This window comes from Oryctolagus cuniculus, chromosome 2 (assembly GCF_964237555.1).
Source record: "Oryctolagus cuniculus chromosome 2, mOryCun1.1, whole genome shotgun sequence".
Classification (NCBI taxonomy): domain Eukaryota; kingdom Metazoa; phylum Chordata; class Mammalia; order Lagomorpha; family Leporidae; genus Oryctolagus; species Oryctolagus cuniculus.
The window spans coordinates 79431841-79447734 of NC_091433.1; the positions used below are offsets into that span (position 1 = coordinate 79431841).

The window sequence follows — 15894 nt, forward strand, 5'->3', positions numbered from 1 at the left end:
ACAGTGTTCAAGGACATTTAAACCAAGCCAGAGGTGGTTGAAAATGTATTTATTTTTCTTCAAACAATCTTTATCAAGCAATAAATAAAAACAGACATGTTGACTTTTCTAAAAAAAAAAAAAAATGCCGTAGACTATATACATCCTACAGAAGTACAGGCATCTCAAATGTAGAAATGACATCACTCCGAAAGATGAGGCTACTTACACAAGTTACAAGTATTGCATTGCTGGCTCCCGCAACCCTCTTCCTTGACCCCCTCAAGATTCCAAGGAGGGGCAGAGTGCTGGGGGAAAGGGCGCTTTCCAAGAGGAGACACCCTCCACCCTTGATGGACAAGGTTCGGGCAAAGTCTTCCCACGGCGCTCCACGGTATCAGCTGGCTTGCAAGCAAGAACAGATGCCCCATTTGGGCCAGGCTGGGGCTGGTGTGGAGACCACGCCCAGACAGGGACAAACCCTGGCTGTGCTTTCTGTGAGATGACTAGCTCTGTGGTGGCCGGGCCCAGCCTCCACCCAGACCGGGGCTGTTGGCTGCACCTTGCGAGCGCCTGCGGTTCTGAAACACGCTGATGCCGGGGTCCTGCCCACAGGGATTCTGGTTGGCCTGGTGCAGGAAGAGCTGGATTTCAGGAGTCTGGAAGCTCCTGGGCGATTCTTAGGGGTGGCCGAGGGGGAAAGACTGCTTTCTTGGCTACCGCAGGCTTGCGGGTCAACTCCCAGTCTCAGCCCCTTCTCTTCGCATTCCAACCGTCCCAGCTCCCTGGCCGCCACTTTCCCAAGGATTTGTAAATGCTCTGCACAGTGCCAGCCTAACACCACCACCCTGTGGCCGAGCCAGTCCACTCCACTTAGGGTCCTGCACAAGCACCCGTGGGCAGACAAGACCCGGGGAGGGAAGGGGCCACGGTTCTCGCACGCGCTGGCTGCACTTTTGTGGCCAACAGCAGACTTGGTGGGCAGGGAAGGGTGGCAATGCCTGGTGGCCACTGCGGAGATCTCTCATTCCTGGAAATCACGGCACAGGACGGGCACAGGACAGGCGGGGGCTTCTGGAAACCCCCGACAGCTGCGCTGACCCCGTGGCGGCTTCATTAGGGCTGCCCGAGCCATCCAACAGAGCTGCCACCAAAAGGCCTCTTTTGCAATGGAGCCTATGTCCTAGTTTACCTCCAAGGGGGTCGGGGCTCATGCTGCTATCAAGTACAGAGGAAATGGCTTCATAAAGAGCTTGTCCGACACTCAAAAGACCTGAATTGGGAAACAGGGGTTGGACGGACGTGGACCAGTTCCAAGTTGGTCAGGATCTGGCCGGGAAAGCAGGGTGGCTTTTGGCAAATGTGTACTCACTCTAGGGAAAAAGGAACAGGGTCCTGCAGGTGCCCTTCCCTGGTACCCACCCCCCCAAGCAGCGGCCCCACTTGACCTTCTTTGACCTTGAAGTGACTTCCAGGAAGCAAGGAAAACGTGAGAATGCGGGAATGTTCCACCAGCAGTCTCTGAATGCGCCCATTGTCCAACAACCCCCACCCCTCCCCATCGTGCAGCCAAGCAGCTCCGGAGGAAATGGGGGGAGGGGAGGGTGAACCTCTGGCTTCCCTACAAATGGGAAGTGGGAGCCCTGGCCTTGGCCAAAGGGCGCACACGGGTTCAGAGTTCACAGACGGAGCCCAGTCCCGGCTGGGAGGCGGAAAGGAGAAGTGGCGTCCGTGCCTCTGCGGCTTGGAAGTCCTTTCTGGGCGAGCAAGGTCTCCACGGAGACTGTCCAAGGGCTACAAGACGCAGGCCCTCGATTCCAGACACGTCTGCAGTGACCTGTGATGCACTCCAGAGCAACTCGGCCCACAACACGACACAAGAAATCACACAAAGGCTGCCCCCCCTCCCCTACCCCACCCCCCAACCTTGCCCGGAACACACATCCTTCTGCCTCTAAATTAGCCATTTCTCCACTTGGACAGGCCCCTTAATATGGCATTGGCCCAAAGAAGGATTCGGAGCGGCCGCCGAGTGCACACAACGTGCGCGTCGGGGGTCAGCAGCCGGAGGACTCTGCCTCGACCTCGACCCCACCCCCACCCCCCACACTGAGGGACACCTGAAATGCTCTTGTCCTTCAAGAGAGTCCTGAACTACCCACCGAGGCGGGAATTTTAGGAGCACAGGCATTTCCCAGGGCACCTCTGGGGAGCTCCCTAAGACCCAACACTGCAGCTGCCGCCAGAGAGAGGAGAGAGGAGGCTACAGCAGACGGAGGGGTTCGGAATCTGGTCTTCCCCAAGGGGTGCTCTAGGAATGTCTGGCTGGCACCCAGTTTCCTGGGAGCACCTTGGACCAGGTGCATTATCACAGACAGTTTTAGGCAGGTCCAGGAGAAGCCCCCTCCAACCGCCGAAGTGATCATGGGAGAGAAGTCGTAGGGTGCAGCTCAACCACCTTGGTGGTCTGGGTGCCCAGATCCCAGCTTCCAGAGTGGTCTCTTCCCACCTACGTCCAGGGAGACAGATGCGGGTGACCATCAGGCCCACCTGCACCCCCCCAGGGGGGCACCATCCACTTCCTACCCAGCTGCAGGGCTGTTGGACAGCACCCCGAACTCTCCCATCACTGTAGCTCCACTCCTAGTATGTCCACGCTCCGAGGAACCGCATAATAAATAATTGCCTTTATTATTACACATAATTATGCACCTGTTGGCGACTTCAGAAGTGAAAACCATGTCCTAGAATATTCCTTTTGGAACCCAATTCCTGTAACTACAACAGAAAAAAAAAAAGGGACAAGCACGCAGAACCAGGCACTTCTGGCAAACTTGGTCTCTTCTCCCTCTCCCTTCCTCCCCCGCCTCCAAGGAAACCGGTCGATCGGGCGCACTTGCCAGGAGCTGGGGGCGTGGAAACTTCAAGCCTTCATTCACTGCTTTTAAAAAATGAGGTAAGATGGCCGGCGCCGCGGCTCAATAGGCTAATCCTCCGCCTAGCGGCGCCGGCACACCGGGTTCTAGTCCCGGTCGGGGCGCCGGATTCTGTCCCGGTTGCCCCTCTTCCAGGCCAGCCCTCTGCTGTGGCCCGGGAGTGCAGTGGAGGATGGCCCAGGTGCTTGGGCCCTGCACCCCATGGGAGACCAGGAAAAGCACCTGGATCCTGGCTCCTGCCATCGGATCAGCGCGGTGCGCCGGCCGCAGCGCGCCGGCCGCGGCGGCCATTGGAGGGTGAACCAACGGCAAAGGAAGACCTTTCTCTCTGTCTCTCTCTCTCACTGTCCACTCTGCCTGTCAAAAAATAAAAAAAAAAAAAAAAAAAAAAAAAAAAAAAAATAAAAATAAAAAATGAGGTAAGAAATTTCTATCAGAAAAAGTAAAACTGACACACAAACCACACCAAGGCCTTCCCTGGCAGCCGGGGCAGCCGTTATTGCTCTAAGGTGGAGTGTTTTGCTGTTTGTTCGAATCTGTAGTCAAAAGTCCTTATTGCCATCGTGGCTGGCCCTGCGGCTGGCCAGGGAGAGGCGGACGGGGCGGGGGGCTCCCGGCTCTTAGCAGCTGGGGGACGTGGTGATGGGGCTGTGCAGGTACGGCAGGCTGCTGGGGGCCGAGTGCACGCCCACCGAGACCGGGAAGCTGAAGACGAACTGCGAGGTGGGCGTCGGGGTGGCCTTGCCGCGCTCCCGCAGGGGCGCCGAGGGGCTGTGGGCCTCGGCGGCGCACGACGCGGCCAGCACCTGGGACTCGAACTGCAGCAGCTGCCCCATGAAGCTGAAGTTGGGCGAGATGATGCTCCGGCGCTGCTTCACGAACTCGAACGCCTCCTCCAGCCTCACCCGCTTCTTCATCATCAGGTAGGCCAGGCAGATGGTGGCCGAGCGCGAGATGCCCGCCTGGCAGTGCACTAGCACGCGGCCGCGGCACTCCTTCACCGCATCTGGGGCACACGGGGGAGGGGGGAGGGGGGGACGCAGTGAGCGCGGGGCCGCCATCCCGGATCCCAGCCCCAGCAGGAGTCCCGGCTGCTCCCCCACACTGCCAGTGCACCTGGGAAGGCAATGGAGGACGGTGCAGGTACTCGGGCCCCTGCCACCCACGTGAGAGCCCAGGATGGAGTTTCCGGTGGCCACCTGGGACGTGGACTAGCAGATACAAGAGCTCTGCGTCTCCCTCCCTCTCTGTCACTCTGCCCTTAAATAAATGAACCATTTTTTTTTTCAATGCCCAAGCAGATTCAGAAGGGAGAGGAAGAAAATCCCCACGTGAGGGAGTCTACCTGTTCTAGGGTGGTTCTGCTCTGCTCTGTTTCTTAAAGATTTATTTACTTATGTGAGAGGCAGAGAGAGACATGGAGACGTACAAGTGTAGACACACACACACACACACACACACACACATCTTCCATTGGAGGCTTCACTCCCCAAATGGCCCAACAGCCAGCCCTGGGCCAGGCCCAAGCCAGGAGCCTGAACTCCTGGTCTCCCACATGAGTGGCAGAAGCCCAAATACTCTGGCCATCATCCACTGCCTTCCTGGGCACATTAGCAGCAAGCAGAGACGGGACTTGAACCAGCGCTCCGATGCCAGATGCCAGCATCCCCAGTGGCAGGTGAACCCACTGCACCACAACGCCAGCCCCTCCAGGGAGTTAACCAAAGGAAAGCACCACACTTGGGAAAATGTACGCTGCAGCCAGTCAGGTCCCATCAGACATGCAAGGGTTCCCATCTCCGGAAACAGAACCACCCAGTTCTCCCTCTGGGTCCCCATGGGGGTATCTGCCACTCCTCTTCCCAACCCCACCCAGCCGGCACAGCAGGTGCACAAGGCTGCCAGTGAGGAAGCAGTGGAGCCAGGCACAGGGTGGCTTGGTCCCTCGCACCCTCCCTGGGGGAGCCCAGGCCAGCCCACCTACCTATGTACTCGATGGCTTCCATGAACCAGGAGCTGATGTCGGTCTTGTGGTTGTCTTCCACCGGGATGCACTTGTACTGGTAGTGGCCTTCGAAGTGGTTCGGGCAGTCGGAGGAGACGTTCAGCAGGGCCGTGATGCCCAGGGCATCCAGCATGTCCCTCCGCGCAGCGTGATAGGCGCTGCCGAGGTAGAGGAAGGGCAGGATCTCCACGGGACCCCCCTGCAGCAGGAAGGAACACAGAGGCACCCCGACAACATGAGTGCAAGCCAAGGGCCTGAGGGGCTCAGGCCAGGCTGGGGGAGCGGGGTGGAGCCTGGCCCTGGGGGGCTTTCCAAGGCAGCTCTTCTAGCCCAATCCCCTCCTCCGGGAGCATGGCAGGGTTGGTGGTCCTGCGGGGTGGGGGGGCAGTTGGAGCTTTTCCCACTCTGCCAGTGGGCAGAGAAGCCAGCACAGTTCCCGTCCACCACTCCCAGGACAAGGGAAGTAGCTCAGTGCTGGCGTTGCCTTCAGAGTTTAAGCCTGCTGATCAGCAAGCCACTGCACAACAAAGACAGGCACCATCTTGACCTTAGGGACAAGAGCAAGGGTGGGGCTGGCCTGGGAGCTCCATCCAGGTCTCCCGTGTGGGTAGCAGGGACCCAACCACGTGAGCCATCCCCAGTGCCTCCCAGGCTGTGTGCTAGCAGGCAGCTGGAGTGGGGAGTGCAGCCAGGACCTGGACCAGGCACGCCGGTGCCCGTGTCTTAATCACGAGGCTGAAGGTTTTGATGACCCCCGTACAACGAGCCGGGCAGCCTGACCGCTGGGCACCGCTCCATGGCCTGTTCCTTTGAGGAAGGCTTTCTCTCTGCCTCCTATGCAGCAGGCGCCAGCGACACTGAATGTTAACGCTCAAGGCTGAGCCAGGCACATGTCTTCAGATTTGTTCTTAAATGAGGGTTAATTAGAAAGTGAAGTGAACGGACCCTAACATCACACCCCAATACTCAGGGTTCACTTCATTCTTCCCAAATTGAAGGAGTGCACTCAACGCCTTAAAAAAAAAAAAAAAAAAAACACACAGAGCTCTGCCAAGAGGCCGCTCCTGGGTCCCCACCCCGCCCTCACCCCTCACTCCTGAGCTCAGCACCCCAAGTCTACCTGGTCATGCAGGGGGGTCCCGCAGGAGCTACAGCCCAGCTCCAACGATTCCGTGGCACTCGGGGGCACCGGGGCTGGGATGGCTGCCAGGGCCTTGGTCTTGGAACAAAATTCTGGGTACTCGGAGGAAAACCTCTCATAGCCACCTGTAAAGCAGAAAGAGGTTCAGGTTAAGGGAGTCGGCTTCAGCGAAGGCTGGCTGGCTGGCTGGCTGGCGCCGCATCTGCCACTGGGTGGCGCTGTGGGCCCGGCGATGACGGCCCAGGCGCGTTTCCCCGGGGGACGCCTTGGGATTGGGATACAGAGGCAGACACACAGGCCGGCGGCAGGGGCGCCTCTGCGGAGCAGAGGGGATACTGAAGCTCGGGTAGGGCACAGCACGGTCTGTGGGCTGCCATGCGCACCGGGGCGGCCTGCACGGGCGCCGGTCACACACACACACACACACACACGCAGGCCCCCTGGCACCGGCCCTTTGGGATGCCCAGGGCAGAGCAGGCACCAGGTGCACAACCTCACCCACAGCAGCGACGTCCACACGGCCCCTGCAGACACCCGGGGCTGGGGCACGGGAGGACCCCGACCGGGCCCTCCGAGGCCCTGCCCACGTGCGGCCCCGCTTTCAGGTTTCTTTCGTTAGCCCCACAAACGAGCTTTAAAATTGTTTCTACTCATTTATATTTACTTGAAAGGCAGACACAGATGGTTGGAGAGAAATCTTCCATCTGCTGGTTCACTCCCCAAATGGCTGGCAATGGATGGGGCTGGGCCAGGCTGAAGCCGGGATCTAGAACTCCACCCGGGTCTCCCACATGGGTGGCAGAGGCCCAAGCACTGGACCTGCTGCCTCCCACGGGTGCATGAGCAGGAGGCTGAGTGGGGACTTGAACCCAGGCACTCTGGAATGTGGAAGTCCCAGGAGCTGTCTTAACTGCTGTGCTGGGTGCCCGCCGGGCCCAGCAGGGGATGGTTTTAATGCAGTAGAGCTTTTGCCGCAACTACTCTAATGAACCCATTCAAATGATGACAGTGCCAAGCTGGGGGCTGGCGCCGTGATGCAGGAACTAAGACACCACCCGTGATCCCGCCAGAGCACCAGTGCCAGTCCCGGCTCCAACCCAGCTCCCTGCTAACGCACCTGGGAAGGCAGCGGAAGATGGCCTTGATAATTGGGCCCCTGCACCCAACGTGGGAGACCCGGATGGAGTTCCAGGCTCCTGGCTTTGCCCAGGCCCAGCCTCAGCCATTGCAGCCATTTGAGGGAGTGAACCAGAAGACAGAAGCTCTCTCTCTCATCCTCTCTATCACTCTTCTTTTCAAATAACTAAATAAGCCTTTAAATAATAAATAAAGTGAAAATGCCAATTGGCTAAAGGTCCCCGCGTCGCCAGCACAGTCCTGTCTGTAGTCCAGGCCGCCATTCCCCGGGGCAGCCCACGTAGTTAGGCAAGCCCTTGCCCTGATTCCCCACCCTAAAAACAGCTCCCTCCCCGCCACCCCCCCCCCCTTCCCCAGAGAGCCACATCACAAGGCTTCCAGAAACAGGGCATCCAGCCTTCCTCCCTGTCCCCCGCGGCTCGCTCCCTCCCTCCGGATGTAACCAGACATCTCTCTGGGCACAGGCCTGCTTCCTGCTGACTCACAGCGCCCAGCCGCCCCAGGTGCCCCATGCCAGCTCCAGCCATGCTGCTGGCCTGAGCAGCCACCTCACCCCGGGGAGCACCCCTCCCTCCCATGAGGACCCCCATCGGCCCCCTTCCTTACAAAGCTGCTGACTTTGCTGCCCATAGTGGAGTGAATGGAGTATGGGGGAGGGGCGGGGGGAGGAGGCAGCAAGCGTCTGTAACTAAAGACCTGGCGTCAGGAGCATTGGTCAACACTCCCCTTCAGACAAAGGGGACCGGGAGACAGGTGCAAGTGACAAACCACCCATGGCAGGTGGATACCTGCACGCAGGCAGTCACGTGGGCTTCTGTGGGCTCCCAGGGGTTTGAACACCAGTACCCCGGCTTCTATTTATCATGTGAGCTATCAAAGTATATGTTTTTCAATAAACATCTAAGACAAGAGTGGAGCTCCCAAACAGGCAAACTGTCCCCCACCTGCAAGTAAAACCTGCCATGGCAAGCATCAGCCACCTCCAGGGCCCAGTCAATGAGCAGCAGACCCCGGAGGGAGGGGCCTGGAGCCTGCTGCTGATGGCTGACTGGGTGGGAGGCAGGACAGGTGACCTCCCGGGGTGGAGGAGAGGCCTCCTCCACGCTGATCCCAACAGAACGGACAACTAGCAAGGGTCTAGAAAAGACCCCCTTAGAAAGCAGCAGAAACAAGGTGAGCTTCCCTCCTGGCCATGGCTAAAGGAACCACAGGAAGGAAGAACCTAGAGGAGGGAGCAGGGGCCAAGGGCAGCCATCCGAGGGTTTGAGCTTCCTGGGCTGCTGCTGGCTTAAGGGTGGGGCTGTGGCTGGGTGGTCCAAGGAGCAACACCCCAGGGAGCTCCTCCCAGTGGGCCTGCAAGTCCAAGTCCACAGCCAAGTCCAAGGCAGGCACCGCCAAGTCCAAGGCACCCAGTGTGTCCTCAAGGCCAGCCCCTCGCCAGTGGTCTCTGGTCTCAGTCTGTGCTAGCAAAGGGTGTGGCCACTGTGAGAGGGACTGTGTCCCCTGTGCCAGGCTTCCACCCATGAGCCCAGCCGCGTCCTGTGGAAACGTGGGACTGAGCCGCAACAAACAGCGGACGCCACGCGTGCCCTGGAGCACAGGTTCTGCCAGGCGTGCCTGTATCCCTCTACTGGGTTGCCCTGTGAATGAAGGTGGGAGGTGGGACAAAAGATTCTAAGACTTCTCCTGTCTCTCTCCTACCCAGTGTGCTGCGGCCAGACCCAGGCCAGGCTTATCCACAACTCAGGAGAAGGAGAGCTTGTTGCCATCACATATAAGCAGGCTGAGCTCACACCGTACAAGGACAAACAGAGGCAGATCCGGGACTTGGGCAAGCACAGTCTCTCTCAAACCCCAGTTTCCCAGCCCCTCAACACTAAGGACATCACAAGGCAATGATCTTGAAGTTCCTGTGTCCTGTGGGTCTAAATGTCCAAAGACTCCTTCTCTACCGGTCAAGTTGGCCAGCAGGTGTCGAAAACGGGCATTCAGGCCGGCGCCACTAGGCTAATCCTCCGCCTGCGGCGCCGGCACCCCGGGTTCTGTCCCGGTTGCTCCTCTTCCAGTCCAGCTCTCTCTGTGGCCCGGGAGTGCAGTGGAGGATGGCCCAAGTGCTTGGGCCCTGCACCCGCATGGGAGACCAGGAGGAAGCACCTGGCTCCTGGCGGCCCTTTGGAGGGGGTGAACCAACAGAAAGAAGACCTTTCTCTCTGTCTCTCTCTCTCACTGTCTAACTCTGCCTGTGCAAAAAAAAAAAAAAAAAAAAAAACCAAAAAAAAAAACAAAAAACGGGCATTCGTGTCTTCTGAATAAAATATCCCAACACACATGCCAATGAATGTTCATCTGTTTGTTTCTATGCCCTATTGAATGCAATTCCAGAAAAAACCACTTGGACTAATTCTGACCAGTCTTTCCCAAGTCCTTATTTACAAATGTACTCCTTATTTTGAAACCTCTCATTTTCTCAGATGAATTTTAAAACTCGAAAGTCTAGGAGAAAAAAAAATAATAGGAGTACGATTTTCACCCAACTGCTCACTCCTGTACTCACACAGCAAGCCAGTTCCCACAGGTGAGTGAGAACCGTGTCTCCCTGGCCATAGATTGTGCACTGCTGGTGGCCTCTGTCCCTGCAGGAGCAGAGATAACCGATGGGCACACAGCTCTTCATGGGATGGCCAGACTTTTCCCATGACCCTCTCTGTGCTCACAGTATCACCTGTTCTCACAGCTTCATGGCCCTGCTCCTCTGGCTCAGCAAATAAGCCTGGGGTTATTTGAAGGTCACTGCTGATTAGAACTTGCCTTTTGCGGGTACTGACCTGGTTAGCAGCCGCGGGAATGCTGGGCAACACTTAAAATTCACCTGGGGGACCCCCAGAGCCTGCAGCCGCCCCCAGCCTCGCCCCAGGTCCCGCATGCTCTCTGCAGCATTCGGCTCGCTGGCTTCCGTTAGAGAATGAACTTTGCTTCCTGTCACGCTTCCTCTTTGTTAGCCGGGAGCGGCGCCCGCTAAGGAAGCTGGCTCTCTGGTTTCAGACGTGCAGAGTTCTAGAAGACAGCCCTGGGCTCCTTCAGCCGGCCACCTTAGGTGTCTGCCCCAGGAAGCCCAGAGTTCTCCTAGGGAAGTGGCCACTCTCGGGTCACACTTCAGCCCCGGCTGGGGCTACTTCTCTTAGTTGCAAACCCAATTCAAAGGATGCCTTTGCTTTTTCCCTGATAATCTCCTCTTTCAGGCCCACCATGTTTTTTAAAAGATGTGTTTATTTATTTGAAAGGCAGAGTTAAGGGGAGGGGATTAATTTTCCATCTGCTGGATCACTCCCCGAATGATGGCAGAGGTCAGAGCTGGGCCAGGCTGAAGCCAGGAGCCAAGAGCTTCTTCCAGGTCTCCCCCAAGGGTACAGGGGCCCAAGGACTTAAGCCACCTTTCGAAGCTTTTCCAGGTGCATTAGCAGGGAGCTGGATCGGAAGTGGAACAGCCTGGACTTGAACTGGCGCCCATATGGGATGCTGGCATCACAGGCAGTGGCCGCAGCTCCACCCTTTTACAATACTAACTCTCCAGGCCTCCGCTGTCCAGAGCACACACGGTGTTGTATTTGTACAGGAAAAACATCCTTTCCCCTGGGCACACAGAAAGTGAGTAAGCTCATCCTCCCCCCAGGGGAAGCAGAGATAAAGACACAGCCACATGGAGATGACAGTCCCCAGCCTGGCCTGCCAATCCCTGCCTGTCATTCATGGTGGGCTCCGGAAAGAGATAGGTATCCTAGTGTACCACAAGGGGCACAGGAAATTCAACCTGGAGGGAAACAGGTGAATCTTAGGAAGGAAGATAAAGTTGTTATACTCGCAATCTCCTTGCATAACAACAACAACAATAATAATAGTTATTTGGGAATATTGGAGGTAAGAAATAACTTCTGGCTAAGCTTAGGGTAAGAAGATACTCCTGTCTTTCTCTCAACCAGGAATTAAAATTCTATGTCAGATTTAAGAAGGAGAGAGAGAAAAGGGATTCTAAAGATGTGTACTGGGATTTTATATAAAAAATACCGAAATCCCTCAATTGTCCCTAAAAATTCCTTACAGGATTTCAATTAAAATGTTTTAAGAAATTACTCCAATGGGACTCTTTTACCGGCAACAATGCAGAAAACACTGTAGAATTGTAGTTACTGCTCTTAACAAAACTGGGGTAATAATAGGATCTGTAAGGGCCCCACGGAACTCTGGTAAGCCTTTACTCTTGTCTTCCCGAATTCTCCTGTGGAATCAGTTACCACCTGCAGTGGTGGAAACAGGAAAACTGGATTTTTGCACGCAATTAATTAGTAGAACGAGATGAGTCTTCGCTGGGAAGAATGGTATCACTTCTGAAGATATCCCGTCGCTTTCACTGTCACCCTGTTTGGCCACGCAGGGCAGTCATCGGCCATCCGGCCCCGCCTGCTGGCTGTGCTGCCCACGGCCACTCGCCTCCCATGCGCGCGAATAAGACATAATAAAGGCCCCACTTCCGAACAGGAAAGTCAAATGAGCAACTCCGGTGGGAACCACATTACCCAGACCGCTATCAAGCGAGGCTCGCGGAAGACTACCCAAGGGGTTTTTGCTTCCCTTTAGATGCCGCTGCACCTTCCCGCGGGGTGTGGGGGCAGATCCGGGCTGTTTCCTTCCCGCCCTCTCCAGGGATGCCTTCCGCACCCTGAGGGCCGAGAGGACAAAGGGCCTGAGTGACATCAGAACGGAACGGAACGGAACGCAGCCCAGGTCACCTCCCCCATCAGGCTGGACAGCCCCGCGCCCTGGAGGCGCTTTGCTCTCTTTGCTCCTGAAGACGCAGCTCCAACCCCCGGCTTCGGTTGGGGTTGGGGTTAGGGGAGCAGCTGTCCCTGGCGAGTCAGCAGCTAAACCTGCTGCCCAGGACTCCCCCTCGATCTCCATCCCTGGGATGCCCCCTGTGGCGCGCGTAGGGTCGCAGGCGGTGCAGGCCTCGGTAGGATCGCCCTCTCCGCAGGCCAGGCACCTCGCCACGCCGCCGGGACACTGTCATTTTCCCCAGAAACGGCCTGGCGTCTCATCAGTATTTGCCTGGCTCAGACCGGGTCTGGCTCGGCGTCTCGGGATGGGATTCTGGCTGATAGCCCGGGGGACAGGACCTAAATCACTGTGTCCCGGAAGCCCCAGGGCTCCAGCCCCCGCGCTGCCGCTCCGGGGCGGTCGCCTCCGGATTTCTTCCAGGAAGGAAAACAAAACAAAACAGACGCCGGCTGCACGTGGGGCCGGAGCCCAGCGCCAGCCCCCTCAGCGTTCTCGCGCTGCTGCGTCCGGCCAGAGGTCCGCGAAGAGACGCGCGCGCTCCGGCTCCGAACCAGCGGGGCCGGGAGGGCTCGCGGCTCCGGGGGACTGGGAGCGCTCCGACAATGGCGCAGACGCTCGCCCAGGAGGTCTCCTAGGCACCTGCGGCGCGGGGACCCCGGCACCGCAGGGCCTGGCAGGGCGAGCGGCTTCCCCCGCGCCGTCTCTTAAAGCGCCTTGGGGAGATTTGGGGGTATAGGCTGCAGCGGAGGGGCAAAAGGCGACCCTTAGGGAAAAGGAAAAATCAGCAAAATCGCCTTAGCGGTTCAACCAAAGGTCAACAGCGGCCTTTCCCCGGCAGCTGACAGGTCAAACGGTCAGCAAACAACGACGCAGGACAAAGCCCCCCGCTGTCCACAGGGGCGGCCCGGCTCGCAGGCAAGGAGCTACGCGGCAGTGCGGCGGGGAGGGGGCGGTGGGGAGAGGTTTTCCGCCCCTCTCCCCCGCCCATCTCCCTTCCTCCCGGGCGAACAGGTCCCGAGGGGAGAGGCGAGGAGAGAGGGGGCTTAGGGCGCCTGCAGGGAGAGGGGCGGCTCTTTGATGGCGCGGCTAGGAAACGCCTCTCCGGGTCGGAAGCGAAGACCCGGCGCGGCCAAAGAATGTGCGGAATGCGGCGGCCCGGGGCGGGGTGGGGGGGCGCAGCGCGGCAGGGGACTCCCCGGCCCCTGGCCCGGCAGGTGCGGCCAGCGCGCCGCCGCTCCAGCGACTTCCAGAGCACGCGGGACCCTGCTGCCGCTGCTGCCAAGAGTTTGGCCAGGGTTCACTTCGCGCAGACACGCGCCACCATCAGACAGCCAGGGAGACTCGTAGCTGAACAAAAGGTCTCGAGTCTCCACCGCCCGGGTTTGCACGGTTCTGGCCCCGCGTCCCCGAGTCTGGGACTAGCCCAGCGCGGAAGCAACCTGCCACTTCCCACGCGGCGCCTGGAGTTGGGCAGTGGGAGACGGGACGCGAGGATCGCTTCCCACTGAGCCCAAGGGACACAGCCAGTCTCGGCGCTCACTCCCCTCCCTCACCCCCGGGGGGGTTAGGACTCGGGGCAGGGCACTCGGTGGCACCGGGGAGCACTCCCCGCCAGGACTCCAGCAGAGTCGCCTCACCCGCGAGGCCAGAACCGTTAGAGTGTAAGCAAACACGGTGTCGCCGCGACGCCTTCGGAATGGCAGGTGACCCGGGAAACGCAGCCGCACGGTCCCCAGGAACTCGGAGCTCGCACGCGCAGAGACGCACGACCCTTTGCAAACCCACGCACTACACACCAACACGCGCGCCAAGGAGCGCGCGGGGCTCCCCACGGCCAACGAAGTCGCCCCGGGTATTCGGTCCCCACGCCCCTGCCCTCCCCGCTCGCGCGGTGGGCGCCCGCGTGTACCTTTGAGCAGGCAGATGTCCGTGCGCTCGGCGTTGCGGCGCAGCGCCTGCACGACCAGCGACACGGTGCTGTCCTCCCGGAGGCTCTCGGCGCGCGGGCTCCGCTCGTCGTAGACGATGACGGCCGAGTAGAGGCCGGAGCGCAGCCGGGCGCGCACCTCCTCCTCGGCGGGCAGGATCTGCTCCAGGCTCACGGAGCCCTTGGCCCGCCGCCGCACGATGGTGTTACAGCGCACGTTGACCGAGCCGCGGATGTAGCCCGCGCTGTGCGCCAGGAACGGTCTGCAGTCCAGCAGCAGGCACTTGCCGCCGCCCAGCAGCCCCAGGGCGCCGCCGCCGCTCTCGTCCCGGTTCAACAGCCTCTTCAGCACGCTGCAGTCCATCTCCCGCAGCTCCTCCATCGTCACCATGCCGGCCGGTCAGCGCGGCTGCGGGGCGCGCGAGGGGGAGCGGAGGGCCCCCGGGCCGGCGAGGCTGCGCGCGGGCGCCTGCACAAGTGGCCGCAAACTTGTGCCGCCGTGGGCAGCCTCTTCTCGCAGTCCCCTTCCTCCCGCAGCTTCGCGGTTACATAGCAGGCGCAGCGCAGCGGTCCCGGGCTCCCGGTAGGCGGCTCGCTGGGGAGGCGCTGGTGGCGGTGGCAGCAGTGGCGGGGAGTGCGTGTACGGAGAGATCGCGGCTCCCGCTCGCTGCCGCCTCTCGTGGGCTTAGCCGGCCGTACTGTTCCCGCCGGTGCGCGGGCCCCCAAGCACAGCCGGAGCTCGGCGCACCGCCCGGCCGCGCTTCCTCCTCGGCTTATAGATTTATTAATGCTCCTCGGCTCCCCCCACCCCGGGGAGGGAACTCAATACTACCTTGCGAGGCTCCGCCCCCTCCCAGGCCCGGCCCCGCGCCCTCCCCCCCCCCCCCCCCCCCGATCGCAGCCCTCCCGGGCGCGTGAATGGAGCGCCGGCCGCTCGCGCCTGGTCACGGGGCCGCGACGTCACAAAGAGCGGAGTAAACAGGCCGCTCGGTGCGCGCCGCCAGGCCCATTCATAAAACGGAGACCCAGCGGAAGAGGGAGCGGCCTCCGAGCCGCCGGCGAGCGGCGGTGGCGGCGGCGCCTGGACTTTTGTGAATGGAGCCGCCGCTCCGCCCGCGGGCCCGGAGCCCGCCGCGCGCCTCCCGCTCGACACGAGCAGCGGGGCCGCCGCTTCCCGGGCCGCGCGAGGTTCGGTGCAATGGAAACAAACAGCCGGCCCGGACTCCGGCGCCGCCGAGTCCAGGACGAAGCTCCAGGCTGCTTCCCCTTTGTCTCCATGCTCTCCCCCCGCCCCGCCGCGCCCCTAACTCAGCCGCAGGTTTCTCCCCAGAGCCCCAAGGGAGAGGGGAACGCGGCGCGCCCCCTCCCCTTCCTCCTCCCTCCGGCGCGGCCCGGGACTCCGCTCCCCGGAGCTCAGCGTGCGCGCCCGGGCCAGCCAGGCGCGCTCTTTACGCAGGCGTTAGCGGGTGACTGAGTTTATCTCGCGTCGTGAGATCAGCTTTACGGCTTCCGAGGAACGTGGGCAAGCCCCTTTTACAAGAGGAAAGAGAAAGCCCTCCCCGCCCCCCGTAGCCCCGTAACGGCGAGAGGTGCCGGGCTGCCGTGGACCACCCGGAGGGAGGCGCGCATGGGCCGAATGGTGGTGGTGTGCGCCGCGCTTCCTAAAAGATGTTTATTTAACCCTGGCGGGCGGAGGCTCTCCTCCCCTTTCTGCGCGCGTGTGGACCGGCTCCGCAGGGCACAAAGATGGGGTCCGCGTTGGGTGTGGGGCGAAACCCCGAGGCGCGGCCGTGCGCTGACCTTTGGGAAGGATTGAGCGAGCCGCGGGCCCCACGCAGGGTTCCCGGCCTCCCGCCTTCCTTCCAGGTCACGTAGCATCCCCCCCCACACACACCCCCGCCCGGCTTTACTTATGCATTTAATTTCCCCGAGGCCTCTT

General features: G+C 60.2%; 1 protein-coding gene and 1 long non-coding RNA gene across 2 annotated transcripts; one reads left to right on the plus strand and one right to left on the minus strand.

Moving 5' to 3' along the window:
- The first annotated feature begins 41 nt into the window (after positions 1-41).
- Positions 42-3365, plus strand: LOC138848500 (uncharacterized). Its single transcript, XR_011386339.1, has 2 exons — positions 42-2935; positions 3335-3365. It is a non-coding gene; the product is annotated as an uncharacterized lncRNA (long non-coding RNA).
- On the minus strand, positions 3331-14487 carry DUSP4 (dual specificity phosphatase 4). The gene is made up of 4 exons (XM_002720829.5): positions 13938-14487; positions 6041-6186; positions 4900-5119; positions 3331-3921 (listed from the first exon to the last, which is right to left on the minus strand). Exons 1-4 carry the CDS (start codon positions 14344-14346, stop codon positions 3536-3538), a joined length of 1161 nt encoding a protein of 386 aa, XP_002720875.1. The 5' UTR covers positions 14347-14487; the 3' UTR covers positions 3331-3535.
- Between the last annotated feature and the right edge of the window lie 1407 nt (positions 14488-15894).

Coding starts and splice junctions, on each gene's coding strand:
- DUSP4 (XM_002720829.5), bottom strand. CDS start 14,346: ATGGTGACGATGGAGGAGCTGCGGGAGATGGACTGCAGCGTGCTGAAG. Junction 6,187..13,937: donor GGACATCTGCCTGCTCAAAG/GTACACGCGGGC, acceptor TCTGCTTTACAG/GTGGCTATGAGAGGTTTTCC. Junction 3,922..4,899: donor GGAAGCCATCGAGTACATAG/GTAGGTGGGCTG, acceptor CGTGTGCCCCAG/ATGCGGTGAAGGAGTGCCGC.